The sequence below is a fragment of the Mastomys coucha genome, unplaced genomic scaffold (genome assembly GCF_008632895.1).
Source record: "Mastomys coucha isolate ucsf_1 unplaced genomic scaffold, UCSF_Mcou_1 pScaffold15, whole genome shotgun sequence".
NCBI classification, from domain to species: domain Eukaryota; kingdom Metazoa; phylum Chordata; class Mammalia; order Rodentia; family Muridae; genus Mastomys; species Mastomys coucha.
Genome location: NW_022196897.1, coordinates 19,259,790 through 19,285,611, shown reverse-complemented (window position 1 = coordinate 19,285,611; position 25,822 = coordinate 19,259,790). Strand labels below are relative to the sequence as shown.

Genomic DNA, 25,822 nt, shown 5'->3' with positions numbered 1-25,822 from the left:
GTGAGGGAGTGCTGGGTGAGGAGGTACTGGGTGAGGGGGTGCTGGGTGAGGGAGTGCTGGGTGAGGAGCGCTGGGTGAGGGACACTGGGTGGGGGTAGCCATCCTACCATCTTTCCTCCATGAGATCTTGGGGAAGGGAATGCCCTGGCAGTCGCACGACAGTCTGGCAGTCTGTCCCTCAGTCACAGTGAGAGTGTAAGACTCCTTTGAAGGGAAAGCTGGAGGGACTGGTTCAGAGCAGACAGGAGTTGGGGTGGGGCTGGGGTAGGGTAGGGTTAGGGGCAGGGGTAGGGGTAGGGAGGCTTGTATCCTGGGGCTCAGATAGGTATCCCTTCTCCAGGGGACCTGGACCTCACCCCAGACATGCAAGCTGAAGTGCTTCTCAGAGCGGCCTGCCTGGTTAATAGCCTCACAGGTGTAGTGGCCTGCATCCCACACCGCCACTCGGTCCACCTGGCCAGGAGCAAAGACAGCTGGTCAGTGAGTCAAGCAAAGGTCGTGTCACCCCTAGACAGACCTTGTCACCCTTGTCATGCCACGTGACCTTATTGAGCACAGTCCCTGCCTGGAATGTGAAACATCTCCCTGCCCAGGGCACCAAGCAGTTTCTAGACACCAGGTTCTCTCCATGGCACCTTTCTGGCTCCTCTACATCATATGCATAGTTCAGATTTGCTGGGCACATGATGATCCAGTCCTACACCAGCCCTTCATCCATTCCCACAGCCCTCAGAACATCCATAGAGCCAACCAGAGGAGAAGCTGGACAGTGAAGGATGATGGGTAAAGGATCTGCCATCTAGAGGTCTGACCCTGACAGGGTGGTGGGGTAATGAGGCTTTGAAGGATTAAGGGGAAGGAGAGGAAATGAACTGGTGGCACTCTAGATGGGAATGGTTATATCACAAGACAGGGGCAGGGTAGGGAGGGGCAGCTAGCATATGCTGGGATCCCGAGGGAGACTCTGAGGGCTCTGTCTTCTGGTGGGTGATCATTGGTCACACTGAGTTGAACAATGCTCACAGAGACCTGGGACACCCTTAAGTTCTGTTCTGCCCTGCCCTGCTCATTCAACTCCTCCAGGCAGCCAGCTACACTGCAACACACCTCCAGCAAGGCCTTGTCTGCAGAGAGGCGGATGCCAGGGTGAGGCTCCAGGAGTCTCCCATCCTTCCGCCATCTCAGCACAGGCGGTGGCACAGCATGGCTCTGACACTCCAGTGCTATTGATTCATTTACCACAACGGACATGTTCAGCTCTTCTCCAAGGATGCTGGGGGGCACTGTGGGGGCAGACAGGGGAAGAAACCCCTAAAGTAAGTAATAGGACACCAAGAGAAGCCACAGAGGAGTTGGCCTAGCCAAATCCTTCAGCCAGGAGCAAACCCAAGGGGGAAGAAAGTTACATGTGGCCTAGGCTGGCCACCTCAGCCCTGCTTTGCAGGCTTGGTGACAAGGTTACCTGTGAGCTCCCCCTGTCAGTTTGGGAGCCAGAAAACACTGGGCTTCCCTCCCGAGTATGCATACTGCCCCAGCCCTGTGGCTTCATGCTTCTTCTTTAACCACAGAGCTCCTGGCCACATGTGGCCACCTGCCTGCCACCTGCCCACCCATAGGGATGCTCATGCCCCAGGACAGGTCTTCAGTGTCTACGGGCAACCAGGTCAGGTGGTAATTCCTGTCTTTTCTATCTGCACCCTAGCTGACCCCAGGAGCAGGGCTGCCCCAGTTCAGCTTCTTGAAACGGCTGGCTTATAGCAATGTTTCCTCCACCCCCGCCCCATCCCAGGCTAGAGACGACTCACTGTGAACTTGAGACTCACTGTGAACTTGCAGGACAACATCCTGGCGATCCTCACCCACAGCACTCACTGCTACACAGGAGTAGCTGCCCGCATCAGAGGCACGGGCACTGGCCACAGTGAGGACCTGGCCTGTGGGGAAGACCTGTACCCAAGAGGCAAGTCCACATTAAACGCTGCTCCTACTACAGGGATGGTACCTGCCCTCACATGCCAGCCCTCATACCACACCTACCTGGATCCTGCTCCAGACCCCTGGGGGTTCCCCAAGGCAGGAGAGTCACAAGTTGCACCCCTGACCTGAGGACCCCTGATGGCTGGTGGCAGTTTTATCTGTTTCTAGAAGAGTCACCTGGAGCCATTCTGCTCACTACAGTGGCCATTTGCCATTCGAAGCCAGGAGACCTCAAGAGGTTATTAAATTAAGTGGCCCACGTGTATAAAACACATACTTAGAGTCGGTATGAGAGGAAGTTCATGGAATGTCTTATGAGTGACTTTTTAATATTGGTCACATGACAAAAGGAACATTTTATTTTTATGTTGGACTCGATTACATTAAAATTGCTTTGCTTTTGCTACATATGGAATGGCACACTTTAATGCCAGCAGAGACCAGGAGATCTCTATGAGTTCAAGCCAGCCTGGTCTACACACTACATAGTGAATTCCAGGACAGCCAGGGTTTCTGAGACCTTGTCTCAGAAACAAAACAAAAATTGTTTGTTTTTTTTTTTTCCTTTGAGAGAAGGTCACGTGTAGTCTAGGCTGATCTCGAACTTGTCATGTAGCTGAGAATAACCTTGAGCCTCCTGCTTTACCTCCTGAGTACTGTGCCCCCAGGCTTGCTGGGATGCCTAAGTTATGCAGCACTGGGGATGGAAGCCAGGGTTTCGTGCATGCCAGGCAAGGGCATCTATCAACTGCTGTATCGCCAGCCCTTTTTGTTACTTCTTTTTGAGGGAGAGTTGAGACAGGTCTCACTATGTAGACCACACTGGCCTAGAACTCACTATGTCGATCAGCCTGGCCTTGACGTCATGGTGATCCTCCTGCCTCAGTTTCCTGAGTGTTGGGGGTTTGGCATGCACTACCATAGATAGCTCCTTTCCCCTCATTTCAGTGTGGTGGCAAAACACTCTAGGGTACATATTTGTCTGGCATTGGTGGCATGTACCGTATCTCTGTGGGTAGGGATGCTCTTATCCTAGACTCTCAGGGCCTAACCTCTCCTAGCAGTCCCTACAGGAAACACCAGGAGGTTGCTCAGAGACCACCCAATGCTACTGACCTTGAGGCCAGGGGTTCCTTCAGGGGACACAGGGTTTCCATCCTTCAGCCATATCAGTGTGGGGGTGGGGGTGCCGGTGGCATTACAGGTCAGGCGGAAGGGTGTGCCAAGCAGCACTGGGCCTGGTAGGCTGGGTGGCAGGGTGATTCGGGGTGGCACTGCAAAGAGGGGTAGCAGGAAAATGGGGCAGAGTTGAGCTCCACCTCACACGACATGGTCTAGTGTACCCTCAGGAGCACAAGTCACAAACAAAAGCACGGGCATGGCATCGAGACCCAGGCAGCCATGCCACAGACATCAACACATCAGAGGCTTCTACTAATGAGAGACTGAGGCTGGGGGGGGGGGGTCACCTGGCTAATCAGCTAGAACAGGGCAGACACCATACTTGAACGCAGGTTTTGGGGATTTATTATGGGGACACTATGCGAACCAAGAGCTGAGTGTCCTCCTGACTCAGGCCTCAGATGCAACACTGCTGTCCTGGGAAAACCACAGCCAAAAGATCTCACTGTTGCCAAGAGGAGAACAAAAACTATCCTCTCTCACAGCCCATGAGACCCAAGCTGTCTAGCTCCAGATGGCTACCAACATCACCCAGTGCTCCTTAGATTGCACACTCCAGGTATGCCCAGGGCAATGTTGGCCTCCATGCATATCATGACTGTTACCATCCTCACCAGAGCAGTTATGACTTCTTGTTTGAGATCCTCACAAGATTGAGCCTGCTGGGCTTCCATCATTAAAGGAGAAGGTGGGGAGGGCTGCTCCCTCTTCTCCAGCTGCACATGATATCAGGGAGTGCTAGTGGATGCTAGAGGTGCTAGAGTATATGAGAGATTGACTGAAGGGACTCTATCCACGCAGCCTTTGAGATGCTGAGATGGGGCTTTTTGGCAATGTTCTTGTTTGGGGTTCATCCATACTCCTATAAGGAAACCCTCTCCTATACTCCTGTAAGGAAGCCCAGTTAGCCCATTGGTTCCCCCAAGCTTGAATTGGATGGAATCATGCCTTTGGTTTGCCATTGGGGCCCTAGGTGGGATATTAACCTTTTTTCACATGGTGTCAGGGAAGTTGCCCAATACCCAGTCTCCATTCAGTTTCCTGTGTTTCCTATGTCTTTGTAGCTTAGATGGGGGAATAGATCAAAGACGAGATGGATGGGCACAGGATTAGATGGATGGATAGTGGATCAGTCATGGATAGGCAGATATTTGTGTACATAGATGGAAGGCTGGATGGCTGGGTAAATGGATGGACAGAAATTTAGAATACATGGATGGTAGGATCAATGGATGGGCAATAATTGTTTTATAGGAATGAGTGAAAGGCTGGCTTGCTGGTGGTGAGTGGGTGGGTAGATGGATGAGTGGATGGATGAGTGGATGGATAGTTGGGTGAATGGTGGTTCAGTGGGTGGATGGATCAGTTGGTGGGTAGATTGATGGGTAGGTAGGGGTAGATAGTAAATAGATGGATAGATAGAAAAGTAGATGGTAGATAAGTAGATATATGGGTGAATGGATGGATGCATAGGTAGGTGATGGGTGAATGAAAAGGTGGTGTGTGAATAGTAGATGGGTAGATGGATGGATATATAAATTGGGAATGGACAGATGAATGAATGGGTAGATAAACTGAAAAGCAAGTGGACGAGAGACAGAAGGCTAGACAAACGGCAAGAAAACAAGCATTTTGGAAAGGCCTTATAGTCTTAGCCACTCACCATTGACCCGTAGGCCATACTTCAGCCATGCACTGCCTGCCACATTGGTCGCCACACAGCGGTAGCTCCCTGCATCTGAAAGCTGGGCTCGCTCAATATGAAGAACCCTTCCATCAGCTGACACTATCACCCGTCTCTGGGTAGAGATGGGCTGGCGGCCCTTGAACCAGGAGACATCTAGGAGGGAAAAGACATGTGCAAGTATCCTATCAGCTATTGACTGTTGGCTGTAGGGGCATTCTGAGAAGCTCACAGAGCGAGCATGGGCTTCTTCCAATGCTAGAGACAACCAGCATTCTTAGGAGGGGAGAGAGGACAGAACAGCAGGACCACAGGAGATAAGATCAGGGGCTAAGAGGATGGGGCTAGTCACCCAGGACCAGTTAGTCAAAGCCAGCCAAGCCTCTTTCCCTGCAGCTACCCTCGCCCAGGAGTGTGTAGAGGAAGACATCCTGGGCAACAGCCTCAGAGGCAAGGATGGAGGATTATGCCTTGGGCTTCCTACCTCCAGCCAGGGCCCATCATCCCTCCCCAGGGCTCAACAGTAGGTAAGTGCTTCCTGGGCTCACCCACCCAAAGCAAGTGGTTATCTTTGCTCATGAAGGGACAGGAAATGGGCCTTCCCCCTGGAACATGGGTAAGTCCCATCCTAGCCTGGATGTGGGTACTTGTATGATTCACCCAAGTACCCCTGAGCTCTTCATTCAACTGATTTGGAGAAGCCCAGATAGAGGGGATTCTAGACCTCAATCATAGCATGGACCAGCCCTAGGGATGCTAGAACCTCTAAACAGAACTCTTAGAGGCTTGTTCCTGACCTGCATACAAAATTCTGGGTGCTTGCAGCCTCTCTCCACAGGGCATTGGGACTGGCTAGAGGGGACTTCCCGTAAGGGGATGAAGCTCACCTGGAGGGGGCACACCTGAAGCCAGACACTCCAAGGTCACCGAGGCATTCTCCAGAACTGCCTTGTTGACTGGGCCCGGTTCAATGTTGGGGGGAACTAGGGGGTTACAAAGAGCGATCCCTCTTGGATGTGGGCTCTACAATCCCAGCCACCCTCTGTCTTTTCTGGCTTCTCCTAATGGGTTCTGGTGACAAGGCTCACACACTTGGAACAGGGAGATTGCCCTTAGAAAAGCCCTAAATCTGAGCAGAGCCTATGAGATCTTCCCAGAAGTCACACAGGGCCCCCAGTCCCCAAACCCCCAGTCTCAGAGAGGATCAAAGCTGGCATGGCAGGAGCTGGAATCCTGGGTAACCCAGGAGTAACCAGGCAGGGTTTGTCCACATTGTCAGGGACATGTGTGAACTCCAAAGCATAAATAGAGCCAGCAAGGAAGCCATTAATATGGGTAAGGTGACCACTGAAAACCTTTGCAAGGGTCTGGACTTTGTGGCTTCCTCTCATCCCCAGACCTGTCTTCTATTGGGATCTGGGATGCTTCGTCTGATGCTTCATCTCAGCATTGTCACCCTTTGCAAGGTTAAGCACACAGCTGTGAATCTAAACCTTCCACTTCTTGTCCCAAGGATGCTTGAGGAGTCACCCAGTCACCCCAGGCTTTGGATCCCATTGAGCTGCAGTCCTCACCCAGAACCTTTAGGGTTACATTCTTCTTGCTCTCCCCTGCCAGGTTGGTGGCTGAACATGTGTAGACACCTTCATCTCTCAGGTCTGCCTTCTCGATCTGGGAGAGAAGGGTCTGGGACTGAGGGGAAGTCACAAAGTCCAGGGCCAGGCCACAGTCGGAGAGAGGGCAGAACGTGGGAATGGCCCCCACAGGCAGGTGCAAGCATGCAAATGAGCTCTCCTCTCTATGATATCATCTCTGTCTTTGCCCTCTGGTGGCTCAGCTTCCATGGCCTGGACCAGGTTAAGGGATCCCTCTGTTTCCCAGGCATAGCATCCAAGTACTTATTCAAAGCGCACAGCTGAGAGGGCTCTGTGATCCCACCTTTCTGGAAAGACTCTGCTCAATCTCCAGGACCCCTACAGCCAGCCTTGGCTCCCTAACTATACCTGAAGGTTGCCCCCTGAGGTTGCCACGGCCACGCCATCTTTCCACCAGCGAAGGCTTGGGGTAGGCACTCCAGTACCTACACACTGGAGGGTTACAGGCTGCAGGAAAGGGGCTGTGAGGTTCTCCCCACCGATGATGTGCACTGAAGGAAGCTCTGCGTAGGAGAGATGGAGAGAGCCTGAGTCAGGCTCGGGGGGCCTGTGGTAGATATCCAGTAATTCTCTAAATGGCTAGAAGTGAAGGAGTAGCTTTGAAGGCCTGGCCAAAGAATGGCTCTAGAACTCTTGCTCCTCAAACACCAGGATAATGGAAGGAGCTCCAGACTGAGAAATAACATAACAGTGCATTCCCTTTGAAAGTTCTCCCAATCCACACATGCACAGATCCAATGATTCACATACACATTCATCTACACATCCACCCACACATCCATCCATCCATCCATTCATCCATCTACCCATCTATTCACTTATCCATCCATCCACTCACCTATTCATCTACCCACATATTCATCCATACATCCATCTATGCAACCATTTATCCATTTACCCAGTCATGCATTCACCCAAATAGTCATTCACCCATCCATCCATCCTTCCACCCATCCATTCACTTATACATTTATCCACCTATCCACCTATCCATCCATCCATTCACTCATCCATCCATTCATCTATCCACTCATCTATTTATCTACCCACATATCCATCCATCTATACATCCATATGTACTTCCATCCATCTATCCATCCATCCATCCATCCATCCATCCATCCAGTCATTCATTCATCCACCCACACATCCATTTACTTACCTATTCATCTATCTATCTGCCTGCCTATCTATCTACACATCCATTGATCTATCCATCCATTCATACACCCATCCATCTACTCATTTCATTCATGTACTTGTTCATTCATCCATCTACCTACTCATTCACTCATCCACCAAGCCCATGCATTCACTAACTAAACTATCCATGCATCTTGATATCCACCTAACTGCCTATCCATACACTCAATCAACTATCCACCCATCAACCTATCCATGTGTGTCCATAAGAGTGTTAAAGTGTCTATTCTAGGACCAGAACTACTGCAGGCCTCAGATAAAATAAAGGAGAGCACCGTGCTGCCCTTTGCGGGGGTCACGAAGCTGGCACAGAGAAGAGGACAGTTACACAAGCCACTCCAGAGCAGTGGGGTGGTAGGCACTGAGAGACTGAAGAGTGAGGATGAAGCATGTGGTGGAATCAAGAAGCCTTCCTGGAAGAAAGGGCAGACCTAAGAATCAAGGAGGAGCAGGACAAATCCCAAGGTTGGACAGTGGGTACTATAAATAAAGATCTGAATGACATTAGATGAGATTGAGTGGAAACAGGAGGCAGAGAAATCTCCAGGCAGCTGGGAAGTATGATGAGCATCCATAACAAGCCTCTCCCACCCACGTGTCTTTGGAAGTCCAGGCTAGATGTCTATGCAGAGGAGACATGTCCCATGTCATTCCCAGGTCTGCCATGGCCTCCAACTCCACTAGCCCCATCATTTCGGGTTGTCCCACTGCCCCAGATCCACAAATACCTGCTTACCATGCACAGAGACCTCTACCTCCGCCCCAGCTGTTCCTGCCTCATTGGTGGCCTGGCAGGCAAAGAGGCCTGAGTGGTTCAGCTCCACTTGGCTGATGTGTAGTATGGTCCCCCGTGAGGCCAGCTGTACCCCAGCCAGCTCCTCAGCTGGGCGACCATTCTGTAACCATCTGAGGTGGATGGAGAGGGGGTTAAGTCACCTTGCAGCCTCTCTTCCACGGCTTACTGACCATGCTCACACGAGCAGGAATGGCTCACCCTCCCTTCACCCCAACCCACATTCTGCCTGTCCCCTCCCTGGCCAGTTCCGTACATACTGGATAGTGGGCACCGGGGAGCCTGATGCCTGACAGGGAAGATCCAGAGACTGTCCCACGGTGGCAGTCACCTGGCCCATGCCTTCAGCCACCAGCAGCTGTGGGGGCACTGTGGGCAGGACATACTACTGGCTGGAACTTATCCTAGCCTTGAGTGATGCCAGGGCCCCAAACTCACCACAGCCTTCTAGTCTCCCCTCAGATGCACCCAGGGGGCCTTTCAGGGCCACTAAAGGATGTAAGAGGGGCCTCTGTGGCCTCCCACCCCAGAGGTCATTTATTTCATGTCTATCCTCAGACTCAGAGCCTGGAGTCCTGTCTGTCTTCTCTCTGTCTTACATCACAGAGGCCATATACAGCCTAAGTGTCAGCTTAGCAAGATTCATATCCACTCCCAGGTTTGGGTCTGAAAAATGCTGGACAGAAAGCAGAGCATCACCTTCCCTGGATGAGTTGGTCCAGGGCTGTGGGCGGGAGTGAGGATCAAAGCCCCAGAACTCAACCTTGCCTCTCCCACCACATGCTCCCAACCCAGGCCTCACTATTCATCTGTGGTATACAGCAAAAGGGAACATGTGGCTTCCCTGCAACCCTCCACCTCCTCTGGGGCTAAGCATGGGGTGGGCATGGGAGAAGATCCGCCCACAGCTGGCTCACCCTGCATCTCCACCGAGTACTGCAGTACAGCTTCTCCAGCAGGGCTGCTGGCCACACAACTGTAGAGGCCACCGGACGCTTCTCCTGGGTTCTCCAACTGCAGGGCACCTCCCGCTTCCAGCCATGTCCCATTGCTGTCCATCACTGGCAGCCCTTCATGCTGCCAGGAGAGGGTAGGGGGTGGATGGCCTCTGGCCACACACTCTAGCGCCACGGGTCTCCCAGCCACAGCCTGCACCAGGTATGGCCCTCCATCAGCACCCTCAATGGTAGGTGGAACTAGGGAAGAAGCAGGGCTGTCTCAGGGACCAAGAGTTGAAGCCATACTCCCTACCCGCATTCTATTAGCTAGACCTTGGTCAGACACGGTCTCTCTCTTCCAGCAAGTCTTTCTCAGACTCTCACAGGAAAAGGCTTATCTCCCCAACCCCTGCTTGTATCTCTTCTGCGTGCACTACCACCCAGAAAGTTTGTCACCAGGAGGATTCCAGCCTGTCTATTGAACAAACTGATGGCTCTCTAGGACTCTAGACTAGGCTGTCACCCCTAGAAGTCTCCTCACCCTTGAAGTGGGACAGCAGACCTGAGCCAAGACAGTATGATCTTTGAAGTGTGCTGATATTTGAAGTGTGCTCAGAGCTCACTGCAGCCTGATGTGTGTGTGTCAGGGTGGGGGGCATTTCTCTCAGGCCCTGAGTTGTGGAGCTGATAGGCTCACCCCTAGAGGACCCTCTACAGTCATGAACTTGGACTCAAGATGCGTCAGACCTTGTTAGAGCTCTGAGGCTCCTGGACACGCTTGTTTCATTCCACTCCAGAAGGTGACAGAGCCTCATGGGAGTCCCTGGTGGCAGGTACTGCGGTGGTCCCCACCTTTTCCACAGCTCAGCATCTCCAGACTCCAGCACCCAAGCCCTTTCCTTACTCCACGCCAGAGGTCAAATGACTCTTATTGACTCTCAGGCTGTTCCCCAAATCCCCAGGTACCCTGCTCTGCCTGACCTAGGCCTACCCTCATCCTTTCTCAAGAGTGCTCCCTGTTTTTTCTGAGTCCACCTTTCAGGGTTGCTAATTCACAGATGTCTCTCCCTCACAGGGAGGAACAGAGCCTATGTGTCCCAGAGGTATTAGCTGGGCAAGCTTCTCCATCCCATGGGGGCCCAAGAGGCCAAGTGTTTTCAATAGCATCAGTCGCAGGCTATGGGGCTTGCTCTAAGTCCTAAGCTACATACACAGAATTAAATCTGTGTATGACTTAAAGGGACCTTTGTCATCTTGGGACGTTTTATGGGGGATCTCACAGTCTTCCAGGAGAAGCTAGTCTCTGCATGGATTCCCACCTAGGGCCTGCCTCCAGCCTCAGTTTCCTCGTTTGCACAAGGAAGGTAGAGAGCTGAAATGAATGCTGCCCTTAAGTCACCCCATTTGATTTGATCACTCCAAGTGGCCACTCCTCACTGACCTTCAGAGACACTCAGAGGTCACCTCACATTGTCTCTACCAGCTGCCCACTGCTGCAGCCCCCTGGTTGCTCACCATAAACCTCCAGACTGGTGGATTTCTTGGTGATCCCTGCAGGGTTGCTGGCTTGGCAGGTGTAGAGGCCAGCATGGGAATGCCGGGCCTTCACTAGCTGGAGCTGCCGACCACCCTTGCTGTAAACCACTTCTGAGCTGGGGGCCAGCAGGGTCCCATCCTTGTACCAGGTGATGTCAGGGGCTGGCATTCCTCGGGCTTCACATAGGAGCTGTGCTGTGTGGCCCTCCAGGACAGTCACCTCACCTGTCTCATTAGAGCCCCAAATGGTGGGAGGTGCTGGGGACAGAGAGGAACATGAGGGTGGTCACAGACAAACTGAGTCAGTGGCTGATGTCCCCTGAGCAGCATGCACACATCCCAGGCTTCTACTATAGGGACTGGCAGGCATGAGGGATAAGGGAGGGATATGGGGACACAAACAGAAGAGGCCAGCTCAGGAACATGCTAATGTGGGGAGCAAGCCCAGTCACTATGGGTAGGGATGGTGCAGATGGGGAGAGGGGTCACAGGTTTGAGCTCTGGAGCCCATAGGGCCTCTAACTCACTGTATGACCTGGGGTAAGTCCTTTCCCCTCTCTGGGCCTCGGGGTCCCCATCTGTGGAGGAACTTGATCAGGGCTTCCCCTAGGGCAGGGTACCCACAGCTGGTACCCAGGATGATGGCTGAGGCACATGGGTACAGTATGACATCACTCTGCCACCCAGAACATGTGTATGTGGATATGCACACACACACACACACACACACACACACACACACACAGGTCAAAGGTTGACATCTGGTGTCTTCCTCTATTAGACCCTGCCCCTTACTCTTTGTGACCTTGGCTCTGGAACTCACCAGCTCAGCTAGACTAGCTGACCAGAGAGCCCCAAGAGTCCATTTGTCTCAGTGTCCCCAGTGCTAGTGATTGTCTAGGTGAGGTGACCATCCCAGAGGGCCACACAACACATGCACGCAGCCACGTGAGTCAGGTTCACAGGTTTGTGGAGCGAGTACTATACCGACTGAGCCTTTCCCCTGAGCTCTCAACTCCGCTTGTTACCACAGAGCACAGAGGTAGGCCAAGTGCCCATTGTTCAGCCTCAGGAGGATTGCCATCATCTGAATGCTTCCCAGAACCATGGCCTCCTAACCCTCCTGTCCCCTGTCCTCCTAACCCTGCTGTCCTCACCCCGATGGCAGTGAGGAAAGGCTCCCTCTGAGGCCACTGTGCTATCAACCTATAGTACTTAGGGTTTCCTCCATCCGGGTGAAGGGATTCCACCTTGGAGCCCCACCCCAGCCCTGGATGTATTAGGTTTTCCTGTTCCTTCCACCGATGCAGTGGACTCTGGCTTCCCACGGACACTTGAAATACTAACATGCTTTATTTGGTGTTTCCAAGTAAATGTGAGTTCAACACACATCAGAAGTAATGAGAGTGGCTTTTTCTTTTACTCTCTTGCTCTTGCCCTCTTGCTTCCCCTCTCTCCCCATCTCCTTCCCTCCCCCCCACACCCCCTGCCACGTGGCCATAGCCGGCCTCTGCTTCTCTACTCTCTCTCTCTCTGCCTTTCGATAATAAATGCCTTAAAACCATGAAAAAAAAAGTAGTAGTAGTAGTGAGAGTGTAAAGTTGCTAGTTTGGGGAGATGAGGGGCCATATGCCCTTGGCTCCTGTTATTGCCCCTCAGGCCTTACTCTCCCTCTCAGGCAGCAGCAGGAGGCAGGGAAGGAAGCTCATGGAACAGCTAGGGCTGGAAGGGACTGGACTCACAGTGAATGCTGAGCTGAAAGTCCTTGGCCTGCTGGCCGGCTGGGCTGAAGGCCACACACTGATACCGCCCTTCGTCACCCAAGTGACTGCTGATAATTCTGAGAACTTGGCCATCCTCCTGCAGAAGGATGTGAGGGTCCTCTGGAAGGAGGGGCCTAGAGAAAAGTCATCGATCAGGCCAGGGTGCCAGTGTGTTTCCTGGGAATCTCCCACGGGAGAGAGAGAGACACCCATTCTGCCCTCCACAAAATGCCAGGTAGCACATACCACACCCACTGGACTTTCTCAGGCTTTCCTGACCCCCACGCCCAGCCCCCACCTCCCACTCCATTGAGAGAATCACTCACTGCCCATCCTTGGTCCACTCCACCTGGGGTGTGGGAACCCCTGAGGTCTGACACTCTAACTTCACATCAGCACCAGCCAGGCCCAGCACCTCCTGAGTGGCCCCAGCTCCCAGCAAGGAGGGAGGGACTGGGGATGGGAAGGGAGGTAAAGAGGGAAGCCTCAGACTCCATACACCCTGTTGACCACAGGAAGGGCCCCTGGCCTGTATGCCTTCCACCCGAGGAGCTCCCCAGACATTGCTGGATGAGCTTTTCCTCAGACTTAGCATATACTGCTCCTGTGTAGCACCATGTGTGATGGCTAATCTTGTCAACTGGATAAAAGTTAGAATCACCAGGGAAACAAATCTCCCATTGTGTCTGTGAAGAATTTTCTAGATTGGGTTAACTGAGGTAGGAAGACACACCCTAAATATGTATGGCTCCATCCCCAGACTAGGGCCCTGGGCCACATAAAAAGCAGAAACCAGAGAAGCACCAACGTCCATCTCTCTCTGCTTCCTGTGTGTAGTAGATGTGATGTACCAGCCACCCCAAGCTCCCATGGCTATGACATCCTATCATTATAACAGACTGTACCTTTGAACTGTGAGCTCCCACAGCAACTAAGACTACCTGGATGTCATTGCTTAGTTAACCACGTGACTGTCCCCTGTGTGGTCTGCTCTGTAGGCTCCTGAGGATAGGGTCGAGATCTGTGGTGGCCCCCATATGCCCCTCAGTCTCTGCTGTCACAAGATTGGGAGTTTAGGACACAACCCTCACTCACTGAATACGGCAAGATTGAAGTCTCTCTGGGCTTGCCCAGCCTGATTCTCAGCCTGGCAGGAATAGAAGCCAGAATGGCTCTCTTGGATCCTTGGGAAGTGGAGGGACCGGGCACCATCCAGGAGGTGATGGTCGCTTGCTTCTTCGATCTGAGCACAGGAGGCCAGAGGAGATAAGTATGAGCAACGAGGGAACAGAGGCCCATGGAGCTGGCTGGTGACCAGAGCGGAGTTCTCAATTCCCCAAGAGGACCCTCAGGAAGTCTTTTCAGGACCACAGTTCCCCACTGCCCCTGAACCCAGGCATCCCCAAAGACATCTGTCACATTCCCATGCCCCTCAGCACACATAGAAACATATCTTTATCCAAAAGTCCCACCCTTCCCCATCCCAGCCTCCCCAGAGTCACCCACCAGCTGCCCATCCTTGAGCCACGCCACCTCGGGGGCCGGAAAGCCGTTTGTGTCACACTCCAGCGTCAGGGGCTGCCCGGCTAGGCCTGACACGTTGGTTATGCGACCCTCTTCCCGGATGCTGGGGGGCACTTGGGGAGCAAGGAGAAGCAGAAGAGTGGCTCCCACTTTGGTTGAGCTTGGCATCTAAGGCAGGCCACCCACATCTGGCCCCTTCCTGTGGTCCTCAGGCCTGTCATCACCACTTCACTGAGACCTTGGGAGACCCTCCTGCCTTCATCTACCCTGGTCCCAGATCTAACCACAAGGGCACTATGGATCTCAAGTGGACACAGTAGCTTTCCCCTGGGATCACCACAGCCCCTCTCCCCCCCACTGTGAACAGATGCCACACTCTGACACTCTGTCTAAGAGGCAGGACATAACCAGTTCTACTTGCAACCAGGTGCCATTCTAGGGAGGTCCCGAGTAGGAAATGCCAAAAGTTGGTCCCTGGCATCTATAGCCAACCTCCCAGGGAAGTCATTCCCCAGCAAATTGGGGACACCAAGTGGCTATGAGATCTGCTCAGGCTGAGAGGTCCAGCGCATTCCAGCAGGGGGAGCACTCCCAGCCTGCCTGGCCTTGTGGGGTCCCAGTTAGTTGGAGGCCACCAACTCTGTGCTGGCACCCTGGGTGCAGGGGTAGAGCTCCTGATGTGGGTGACCGGTACACAAGGCTCAGCTCACGGGTTAGAGGTGGACTAGAACTCTGCTCAGCTCTCGTACATGGTTATTTTTATTAGCTTTGTGTGTGTGAAGGCCAGAGAACAATCTGGGATGTAACTCCCCAAGTGCCAGCCACCTTCTCTGCTTAGAAAGGAATTAGGAGCACATAACAGGCTAGCTTGGCTGGCCAGTGAGCTCCCAGGTACGCCCTAGCTTTCCCCAGTACAGGTACACACTGTGGTGTCCCGCATTGTACATGGGTGCCATGTACAATGAGATCCTTAGATCCTTAAGGTTACACAGCAAGCACTTTAGTGGCTGAGCTTTTGCTGCAGATCTTAACCTGATGACACCTCAGAAGCCTCCACTGTCCCTTTAGATGTACCTGGTGAAATAGGGTGGCCCATGCAATACCCTCAAGCCCTAATCTTTCCTAGTCTCTTGGGGAGAAAGGAATCAGGTGTCTATAATCTACTTTGTAGGAGGCTTTTGGTCCCTGGAGCCCTGGCACCATTTTGGGTCTCCATGTGGGAGGTGGATACAAGCCTACCCCAGCTTCCAGCTCTAAGGCCTCCGCTTACCATAGACCACCAGCTTGGCTCTCCTGGATGCAGAGCCCACCTCATTGGTGGCCTGGCACTCATATTCCCCACTGTCTGCAAGAGAGACTGAGGACAGAAACAGCGACCCTTCGTCCAACACTGCCACATCTGGCCGGCCATTCAGGGGCTCTGAGGACGGGCCCCTCCGCCATGTGATTCGTGGCTTTGGAGTCCCTGGCAGGATATGCAGAATCATCAGGCAAAATATCGAACACCCCCTCCATGCCTTCCATGCCTGCACTGTCCCCTCATGTGACCCCCTGGGCATTTATTGTTGACTTTCATGATGGGTGGTCTCAGGGCCTGTGTCACCTCCAGGTCAGGAGGAGGAGGAGGAAGAGGAGGAAGAGGAGAAGGAAGAGGAGAGAGAGGAGGAAGAGGGGAGGAGGGGGAGGAGAGAAAGGAGGGAGAGGAGGGGGAGGAGGGAGAGGAGGAGCTCTCTCAGATCTTCAGCATGTGTCTATCCTCTGTCTTCACACAGGGTTGAGTGTCCACAGGTACATGAGCAAAACATGCTTTCTAATTCTCAAGGAGGCCAGAGGTATCCCTTCCAGGTATCTCCTGCCAGCCCTGAGCTCTCCTTTCTGTGCCAACTCTGACTTTCAAATGACAGTACACTGCTGCTAGCTTTTATTGCTTGGCATCTGTGAATGCCCCTGTGAAGACCCCTGTAAGGATCACAGTCTTCACTGTCCCTTGCTATGCCCAAGCCACCAGCACAGCCCACACATACTAGGTACTGTGTGAATGAACAAGCCTGCTATGCTCGGCATGCTGCACGGTGCCAATGGAGCTGGGCACACGCACTGAGTAGGAGATGTTGACTCTGCCTGTCCCGTCCCTCCCTTCACAGTGTGACCAAATTTGGAGTGGTCACACTCCTGGCCACATCCCAGCCCTGGTGGAGAAGTGATGGTAGCCCTGAGCATCCCTGTGCCAGGCTATGATGCTATGCCCTTTAACACTCAGGCCCAGAGCCTATTGCTGTCCATCCTTGGGAACAGTGCCAAATACAACCTGGGGCTGGAGCAGTCCAGAGAAGCCTCATTACAGAGGGACCTTGGGTAAGGCAGGTGAGGCTGAAGTCTGGCCCTCATGGTCCAAGGGTGGGAGGGGAAGGGATATGAGCGGAACACACTGTGGAACAACTTGAAGATGGAAGGCTGGGTTGGGTGGCTTGCCCAGGGTTGTGTTCCTGCCTGCGATTTCTAGAGTCTAACACTAGGTGGCACTGTGATCAAGGCTCCCAGATCCTGTTCCCATGCCCCCTCTGCTGCCTGCCACCTTAGTGCTGTTGATGCTTCTCCTCCGTGCCCAGCTGTTGGAGATCGAGCTGCTGAGGTCAAGGATGCTTTGCAGGCTCCTGCTGGCTTCTCTACCTACCTGTTGCTCATCAGATACTCAGCCTGTGTGAACACTGGCCAACCACGACAGAGATGGATCGTTTCACCCACCAGTCATAGGCAAGCCCAGGAAGGTGGGTCACTGTGGCAGTGAGGTCTGTGGGGGTGTGACCTTATGCAAATTGGTTAACTTCTCTGGAACAGGGTAACCCTAACACAGAGAAACTAATGGGAATATTTATCCTATAGAGTTGTCTAGGTGACTCCATAACACAAGGACGTCACTATATGGTGACCAAGTTTCTGAAACCCAGGCCAGCCCTGCTTCCTTAGCCCCACCCGGGGCTTGGCCTCACCTTGGGCAGGGCACGGCAGACTGGCATTCTCTCCGGCCACTCGCTCCAGCAGGCCCTTGGTCTCATCGACCCCCCAGTGTGGTGGCTCTGTGGGAGGTAGCAAGGCCACATTCATAACCCTCAGGTCCAGCATTCCCTCCCAGTATGGGCTGGGAGGAGGGGGTTTCCTCCCAGAGCCCCAGACCCCAGCCTCCCAGGGAGGCCAGCATTCGAGACTGTGCCTCAAACACAAGAGATATAAAAGTGTCCTGTCAGTGTCCTTTCAACTGCCTTGCTTCCAGTTCCCAACAACGAAAATGCTAGAATAGTCCAGAATATTCTGTGGGCCATACATAGTTTCTTAGTGACCTTGCCTGTTACTAGATCACCTTTCAGTTAAAAAATGGCCTGCAGGGGCTTTACACAAGGCCCCTAGGCCACAGACCATCTGTACAAATCGCAAATCATGGAGCGTGCATATTGGCTCTGAGGACTTACTTCTCCAGACCCAACAAGCAGAGCTCAGAGAGGTGTAGGTCATGGCAGAGGGAGAGAGGCTCTGGGACTCACCCAGCACAAGGAGCTCCAACTTCCAGGTATCTGTGCCAGCGCTACTGGAGGCCTCGCAGCGGTATAGCCCAGCATCAGAGGTCTTGACCGCAGCAAAGTGGACAGAGCCCTGGGGTCCCTCACCCGTCAGGGCCATCCCATCCTTGAACCACTTCAGTTGAGGTTGGGGGTTGCCCTCGGCCACACAGTTCAGGTCAAGGGCTTCTCCAGCCAGTACCTTCAGGACCCGAGGGCCAGGCTGCACCTGAGGGGGAACTGGTAGGGTCCCAGGGATGGGCATCAAGGTGGGGTATCTAGTTAGGGGTCTCAGAGTCCCAGCCCATGCTACAACCCTGATATGAGCAAGCAGTGACGTCATCACAGGGGTGGGAAGTCTACGACAGCCAGTCCTATTTTGTAAGTAGAATTATCAGGACCCATGTGGCCTTCCCCACACCCTGAAAGAGCAGAATCCATCTTCTCCAGGACACCTGAATGCTCTCAATGCACTTAGCCCCTGCCCTCACCAATGTGCCCTGTGCCATTTGAGACATGCCATTCAGTCTACACCAGGGTAGTGGGCATATGGGGAAACTGAGGCACTGAAGGCAGGATGAACTCAGAATGGTCTGGCCACATTGGAGTCGCTATACAATCACAGCTCTGTTCCTTCCCCACACCGTCACACTATGTGCCAGCTGAGCCTCAGTTTCCCCTTGTTGCCATCAGAATGAGAGGTGAGATGGCACCTGCTCCCAGCAGCCCCTAGCCATAGCTATGGACTGTGCTTGTATTTCTCAACCATTTTCCCACACTCTACCCCGTGAGTCCTCCTGCAGGGTGGAGAGTGCCACACCCAGTTTGAAGATGGGGAAACTGAGACATGTAAAGATTTCTCTTCTCTTCTAGATGAAAGAAGTTGAAGACCATAGCACTGGGTCTGTGTGTCTGAGGATCCAGGCAGCTTCTAGAAGGCCCAGCCTGTGCAGGCTAGGAGCATATGCAGGGCCCAGGCCAAGCAGTTATCCTGGATCATCAGGGAAGCTGAGTAAAACCCTGATATTGTCCCAATTTCTAAGACACAGTCAAAGATGAGCTCAGGCTTTGGAACCTAACACAGACCAGGTGCCTGGCAGTGCTCGGAAGGGGCCCAGGAACATGGAGATGTCCATGCCACAGCCACTATGCCACGCCCACCATCTTTGTCATACTTCAGGCTGCATTGCTCTCAACATCTGACTATATGTATCCCTTCTAATGATTGCAGGTTGGGTGTAATCATGGCCCCACTTTACAAGGTTCAGAGAGATCACACAGCACATTGGTAGCAATGCTGATTGAGATTCAACCCTGCTATGCCGTCTCCAGCTCTGCTCCTCAGTTCCACCCTCACCCCAGGCCTCAGCCTCTCTATCTGCAGCATGGGAAGCTGGCTTGGGTAGAGCTGGTGAGCATCTGCGGAGGGCTGGGGATACTTGATCTAGGGAAGATGATGTGTCTAGCTGCCCAGCTGGGGTGTGAAGGAGATAAATGAAACTTGCAGCTGTTCCTCATTACCCACAGACTCTGAGCATGGATTTCAAGTCATTATCAATGATGTGGAACGTTCACTATCTCCCTACCCTTCCCTCTTGGGCCCTATGAGAGTAGCATGTGGGCCAGGCCACGCGCGGTCCTGTCCTGTGGTCTTCCCAGGGCTCTGCTGTGTGGCTGGCTTGGGATGACTTCTTTTGAATGGGATCACTCCAGGTACCCCTAAGTGTGCTGGGGACCAGGATCACAGGGAGTGCACATTTAGACTTTGGCCACAAAGGGATGGGGGGTGGGCTACATTGGTAGCTGTAAGACTAGGAGCCTCTCCCAGTATCAGTGGGCCTGTTACAGAAGCATGATCCCAATCAGACAGAGGCCCTTGGAACCACTGCCTCTTATGTTTCCCTAGTCTTGGTCTCCACTGAGCCTGTTCTTCGTGGGTCTCTTTTAACAGCCCTTCCAGGCCCAGAGTCAGGGAGAGGAGTGACCGGTCTGGCACTGTAGAGCCTGAGAGGTGGTAGGGGGCAAGGCAAGGCATGGAGATCAGGGATGGAGTGAGAGAATCATCTGTGAACCCTACCTTGAACTCTGAGGATATAGCGGCGAGATGTGGCCCCTGCAGGGTTGCTGGCTGTACACTCATAAAGGCCATTGTCACCTACTTGTGTCTGTGCCAGGTGCAGGGAGCCTGATGGGAGGAGCTCATACCTGTGGGGAGGAGGGACACCAGTGAATCTCATTCCACCCTGACCAGGGAAGGGCTTGAAGACCCACCTCTACGGATCTAGCAGCTGTCTCCTCCAGGCAGCCTTCCCAGACTGAAGTCACCACCTTCTGGCCTCAACTCCAGCCCCTATTCCTTCTCCAAAGGCCAGACCCTCTCAGTGTAGAGAGATGGTTGGTCCCAATCCACATTTCCAGCCTTCTTAGCTGTGTGACCCAGGGTATTAACTGGGTTTCCATTTCATCATCTATAAAATGGGACTGCATCCCAGACCTCCGGCACTCCCACCTCCATGCATCACTGATGGGTGGCAATGCCCCTTGTCCTCAGCACATCTGTTTGTCAAGAGGCTAGACTCTACTTTCAGAGAAAAGTTTACCAGCTCCAAGCCCTCAGTGTCTGAATTTTCAGGCTCCTAATCCCAGAACTAGGCCTCGTGGAGCATCACTGTACAGAGACATCTCAGGGACCCATGAGAAGAAACTTTGCAGACCCTCTCTCAGATCTGGCCCACCTTACCAGTCCCCTGACCCTCCGCACAAGGCTACAGGACACTAGCCAGACTGCAGCAGCTGGGATGGACCCCAAGGAGCCCTGCAGACATGATGTCAACTCCATCTGTGCTGGTTCCAAGGAACAGAGGCTGCAGCCTGTGGCTCTGACCAGCCCAGGAACAAGTGCTCAGATCAGGGCCGGAGGACCCCAGGATCAACTGTCAACTTAGAGGTGGCCTCGGACCTTCAGAGGGGCTTCAGCCTGGTCCCCCACCCCCTCCCTGCTAAGACCAAGCATCTACCTCTGCAAAATTGCATCATGGGGTCCCTGGCAGGATACGTGGGAGTCAACCCCGAAGCCCCCACCTCTCTCTATGCAGCTGCCAGGGTGCATGGTTTCCAACCACACCCAGGCTGTCATCACTGGCCTTGCCTCTGTCCACTCATCTGTGAGGTGATAACCTCCCTACCCAGAGCCTTCTAGATGGTCTGAGTATCCAGCAGGCATCGCACACAACTTTGGGTGATGTGCACTCTACCAACTGAACTACACCCCAGGCCCTTGGCCCTTGTCTTTCCTATAACCAATCACAGTCATTTTTTACAGAAGCTGGGGGCGGGTGCTCACTGTATCATAAAGAAGAAATGAAGAACTGTGGACCCATGGTTCAGATGGCAAGCTGATGCTTGCAGGGGCTGAGAGGACCTGGGCCTGCCCAGAGTAGTAGGTATTTGCTCTGAGGGCCAAGGTGGCCATAGCAAGCTTTAGGGGCAGGGCCTGGAGGGATCTATGCAGAGCATCCCCTCCCCTCCTTCCTCACCACTCTCGTCCCAGGCCCTGTCCAGCCCCTCAGAGTTCAGGCTTGTTGACTCCTGCAGCTTCGCGTCTGCTGGGATGCCCCTTTTCTCCACCCTTCAGGAAGGTACCACTTCCTCCGAGAAGGCTACCTTCAGGCCTCCAGGCTGGCAAGCCCATCTGTGGTCGGTCTCCCATGGCCCTACCCAGCTTGTGACACTGGAAGCCTGTCTTCCAGACACTGCAGTGGGATACCCTTTATCACCAGACCCTGCACAGAACAGTGTCTTTATGGCCACCCAGCATGAACTCCCAACAAGGCTCACAAAGTAAAGCCACTGTCCAGGGCTGGCTAGACATACTTGGGAGTGCTGGACAGGGGACTCCAGGCAGTTTCCGCCTGCTCCCCTCACCCCCCAGAGCCTTCCCTGCAACCTTCCAAGAGACTCATAGGGAAGCGCTGGCCAGGGCTGGGAGGAGGTATACAGAACACCAGACTCTTCAAGCCTTAAGCTGCTGGGGATAGGGGTTCCATCAATAGGAGGGCTTCTCCAAGGCTCTGCGGCCAGATGACTCTTCACAGCACCCAAGGGAGCACTTGGATTCAAGGGGAGTTTCCTGTTTATGATGTCTATTGGCTAGGGCCTTGCAATCAAGGGCCAGGCATACACAGATGTCAGAGGGCCGGGATGGAGGACCTGCAGGGGGCCCACTGACCCTGGCAGATCCTCCCAGGCAGACAGTGGCCAACAAACCTCCTGGTCTGCCCAGATGGTCTAAAGTACACCTGGTGAGAAGCACACCTGGTGGGAAGGACACCTGGCAGGAAGGGCACCTGGTGGGAAGCACACCTGGTGGGAAGAACACCTGGTGGGAAGCACACCTGGTGGGACTTGCACCTGGTGAAGCATCCACAGCCCACACCTGCCTACCCTCCCCATCACCTCTGTCCAGCCAGCTCCTGAAGCCATTAGAGTATTTATCACAGAAGTGATCCCTGACATTATCTGCAAGGAGTCAGGTATGCCCAGGTTTCTACTTTATCGCACATGAATATTTGGCAGCAAATTACAGCAGCTCCCTCCATACACACTCTTTCCCCACCTTCACTTACACAGTCTCCTCTCCTACAGTCTCAATACAGCCGTGCTGCTCTTCGGCTCTTCCCTGGAGCTTTCCCAGGCACTCCCATGCAGGCTATTAGTCCCAGAGCCTAGGCTTGCTCATTTATTCCTTCAATGAGTGAGTGCCTCCACCCCAGATCCTAATGACTGGGGTGTCTGAGTTCCTCTTGTTGGGCTGCTGAGAATCTTGGTTCTTGTCTGTCCTGGTTCCTGCCATTGCAACAGGGGTCATCTTGCTGCCTCTGGTTATAAAAGGTCATTCTGCAATGCTTTGTCCTACCACAAGTAGCGCTGGAGGTTGGAGAAGCTGCCCTGTCCAACTGTCCACACTTCTCAGCATATGCCTACTGTGTGCTGTATGTACACACATGGCCTGTCTGTTGGGCCAGGGCATCTCTAAGCCAGGGTGGGGAACCGTTCAGCCAAGTGTCACAATCCTTCATCAGGAAGTCACAGATGGGGGCTGGAGAGATGGCTCAGTGGTTAAGAGTATAGATTACTCTTCCAGAGGTCCTGAATTCAATTCCCAGCAACCACATCGCCATGTGTAATGGATCTGATGCCTTCTTCTAGTGTGTCTGAAGATAGCTATAGTGTACTCACATACAGAAAATAAATCTTAAAAAAAAAAAGGAAGTCACAGATGGAAGAGCTGAGCTGAGGAAACTGAGGAGAGGGGATGATAGCCTTGGGGGGGGGGGAGTGGAAAGAAGAGAGAAGGGGACTGCACCATGGCTACTAAGTAATGAGAATGTAGGCTGCTCATGCAGCTGACAGTGATGGGTACTGATGTCAGCAATGGCTGCCAGCTCTTGTCTGCTTTGTGTAGATATTTACACAGTTGGATACCTGCTGGGTGACTTCTCCTTTGACGCTCCCCAGCCACACCTCAGGACAGAGCCTTCATGGGTACCATCATCATGTTTAGCAAAACAGAGGTCAGATAGACAAGCGCTATTGTTGATGCCACTCAGCTGACCAGAAACAGTGGCCCCTGGCCCTAACTAAGACTGTGCCATTGTGACCCATCACTCTGGTGACCAAAAGTTTGGGGTCTGATGTTGGTTAACAAAGGGAGCCACTGGTCATGGTGAGGTAAGAGCCAGACTGGCCATCAGCACTAGCTCTTGAGGCTCCACCAAGGCAGAGAGCCCCACACCCAGCCCCTTAGGTACTCTGTCATCAGTCAGTCCCATAAGGAGATGGCGGGGTGGGTTGGCTGTCCTTTAGGATAGAGGGGGTGGGCAAAGAATGAAGAGACTGTGACAACTGGAAGCCTGGAGCAACCATGTCCCCTCTCTACCACTCCCCTTTTGGAATTGGAGATCTGGCCCTGTGTGGGTCCCTGGCTTGATGCCTTGGGAGCAGGAGCAGAAGCCAGGAACACTTCCAGCTGCCCCCACTCCACAGCAGAATCCCTAAACAAACATTAAACAGTGTTGCCTAGCAATACGCCCCAGCCCAGCATCCCAGCTGAGGAAAGAGATGCTCTTTGGCCACCATCACAAGTTGGACCCTTTCATATCTCAGATGGGAAGACTGAGGCCCAAGGAAGAGATGGATCTTGTCTGAATTGGGTAACACTGGGCAGGGTCCCCCCAGGCCCTTCAGTGTTTGGTTTGATCTGGCACAGAGCCAGCATGAGCTGTCCCCAATCTATGCAGCCTGCTTTAGTTTTGCATTGGCGACTAGGAGGCTTAGGCAAAAACAACAGTTCCAGGACAATGAGATCAGATAGCCAAAGACCATAGCTTAATCTTGTCCTTAGCTGGTTGCCCTTGGGCCTGATCCTCAAAGGAGGCGACCCAGGAGGCAGAGAGGAGCACGTGAGCAGAGCCACCCAGCAGCACCATTTATAACAGTGAAACTGTTGGAGGAGTGTATGTTCCAAACAGAAGAACAGCTTAGTACAAATGCCAGGGCAGCCTGAATGCAGACTTGACCTCTGAGATAGCATATAGTCACACCAGCAGGAACAGGACAGAAAGACCAGTCATTTGGCTATGCAAGAAAGAGCCCAGTATGCAGGGCAGAAGCCAGACTCACCAAATTCATATAGGAGCATGTATGTACAAGGCCATTGGAAAGGAGAGGGACTCAGGTGGATGTCAGGGTCTCTTGGCTTCTCCAGCCCCAAGCCCACTTTCTCCAATAAGCTCTGACTTGGGAGTTAATTAGAGACATCCCTGGTTCAGAATATTCTTTCCTAGGTACTTGGGAAAGCAGTGGCCTCCTAACCTGCATTGTGAATGTGTATGTGTATGTCTCATCTCTATGTGTGCATCTGAGTGTGTTCATATCTGTATGTGCTGTCCCTGCGTGTCCAGCTGAGGGAGGAAGAAAATCTCAATTTAGTTCACCCTCCCCCAGCCCCTGGTTCCCTCTCTTCCTCTGTGGCCCCAGCATGACGACATTTACTGCACTCCGCTCCAGGGTGGCCTGCTGGCTGGGCCCACCACTCCTGGCCAAACTGGGATAGAAGAGGCCATAGTGGCCTAGCACATCCTGACTCCAACTCCAACCAGCCGCTTCCACAGCATTCCCAGGGATGCTGAGACAAGGCAAGGCCATTCTAGGAGCCAGACCCTTGGGGCCAGGCTTTGCTCAGGGAAGGAATAACATTAGAGGGCAGAGAAGGGGCCACTGGAGGCATGCTGAGACCAGTCTAGATCCTGAGGCAACCAGACACCTCCAACTCACAGAAGGAAGTGAGCTCTTTGGTTTCTAGAATGGATCCAGAAACTGAGTCTTGGGGCTCTTCCAAGAAGGAAGAGAAGTAGCAGAGGAGAGGGAGGAGGGCTGGAGGAGCACAGACAGTAGGTCCATGCCTGTCTCACCTTCAGTTTCTGGGTGTCTGTTGAGGCTTATCAATCTCTATGTAGTGGCTGAATGTGGGGGTGGGGCAGTAGATGTATTTCCCACCCTCGCTCTGGTCTTTCTTACTCCAGTGACCCCTGTGTCTGTAAATGGATACATGTTCAGCTTCAGGCTCCAAGAAAGCACAAAGAACCTCAAACACACATATCTTGTTTGTTTAAAAGACAATTAAAAGAACAGAGGCACTAAACAAATGCCCAGGGATGGAAACACCTGCATGTCATTAGCTGGCGGGCGAGTAACAGGAATGTTCTAGAATGGACTGTGGAGAGCGCTGAACAATTGTAAATGTACTGAAGACAAAACCACTGAACTGAGCAAGTGAGAGAAGGGAGCTGTCCTGCATTAGAGGGGGATTTCCAAAAGCTAGTCATGGGACAATTCCAAGGACAACAGACAGGGTAAGATGAGCATTGTGTATGGTGTGTGTGCGTGTGTGTGTGCACACGCATGTGGAAGCCAGAGGTCAACCAGTGTCTCCTCCTATCTTTTTTTTTTTTT

General features: G+C 53.1%; 1 protein-coding gene across 1 annotated transcript in view; it reads right to left on the bottom strand.

The window, feature by feature from the left end:
• The window catches only part of Hmcn2 (hemicentin 2), a 151,066-nt gene that overhangs the window by 64,361 nt on the left and 60,883 nt on the right, over window positions 1-25,822 (bottom strand). The window contains exons 23-43 of the mRNA XM_031369744.1: window positions 19,887-20,014; window positions 17,795-18,049; window positions 17,246-17,332; window positions 15,526-15,720; window positions 14,238-14,368; window positions 13,827-13,974; window positions 13,058-13,184; window positions 12,711-12,865; window positions 10,948-11,226; window positions 9,412-9,690; window positions 8,755-8,863; window positions 8,438-8,607; window positions 6,847-7,001; window positions 6,418-6,514; window positions 5,731-5,826; window positions 4,823-4,999; window positions 3,094-3,251; window positions 1,824-1,947; window positions 1,108-1,283; window positions 357-453; window positions 108-227 (exon numbers count right to left, since the gene is read on the bottom strand). Coding sequence (XP_031225604.1) covers window positions 108-227; window positions 357-453; window positions 1,108-1,283; window positions 1,824-1,947; window positions 3,094-3,251; window positions 4,823-4,999; window positions 5,731-5,826; window positions 6,418-6,514; window positions 6,847-7,001; window positions 8,438-8,607; window positions 8,755-8,863; window positions 9,412-9,690; window positions 10,948-11,226; window positions 12,711-12,865; window positions 13,058-13,184; window positions 13,827-13,974; window positions 14,238-14,368; window positions 15,526-15,720; window positions 17,246-17,332; window positions 17,795-18,049; window positions 19,887-20,014 — 3,263 coding nt within the window. The remainder of the gene's footprint in view (window positions 1-107; window positions 228-356; window positions 454-1,107; window positions 1,284-1,823; window positions 1,948-3,093; window positions 3,252-4,822; window positions 5,000-5,730; window positions 5,827-6,417; window positions 6,515-6,846; window positions 7,002-8,437; window positions 8,608-8,754; window positions 8,864-9,411; window positions 9,691-10,947; window positions 11,227-12,710; window positions 12,866-13,057; window positions 13,185-13,826; window positions 13,975-14,237; window positions 14,369-15,525; window positions 15,721-17,245; window positions 17,333-17,794; window positions 18,050-19,886; window positions 20,015-25,822) is intronic.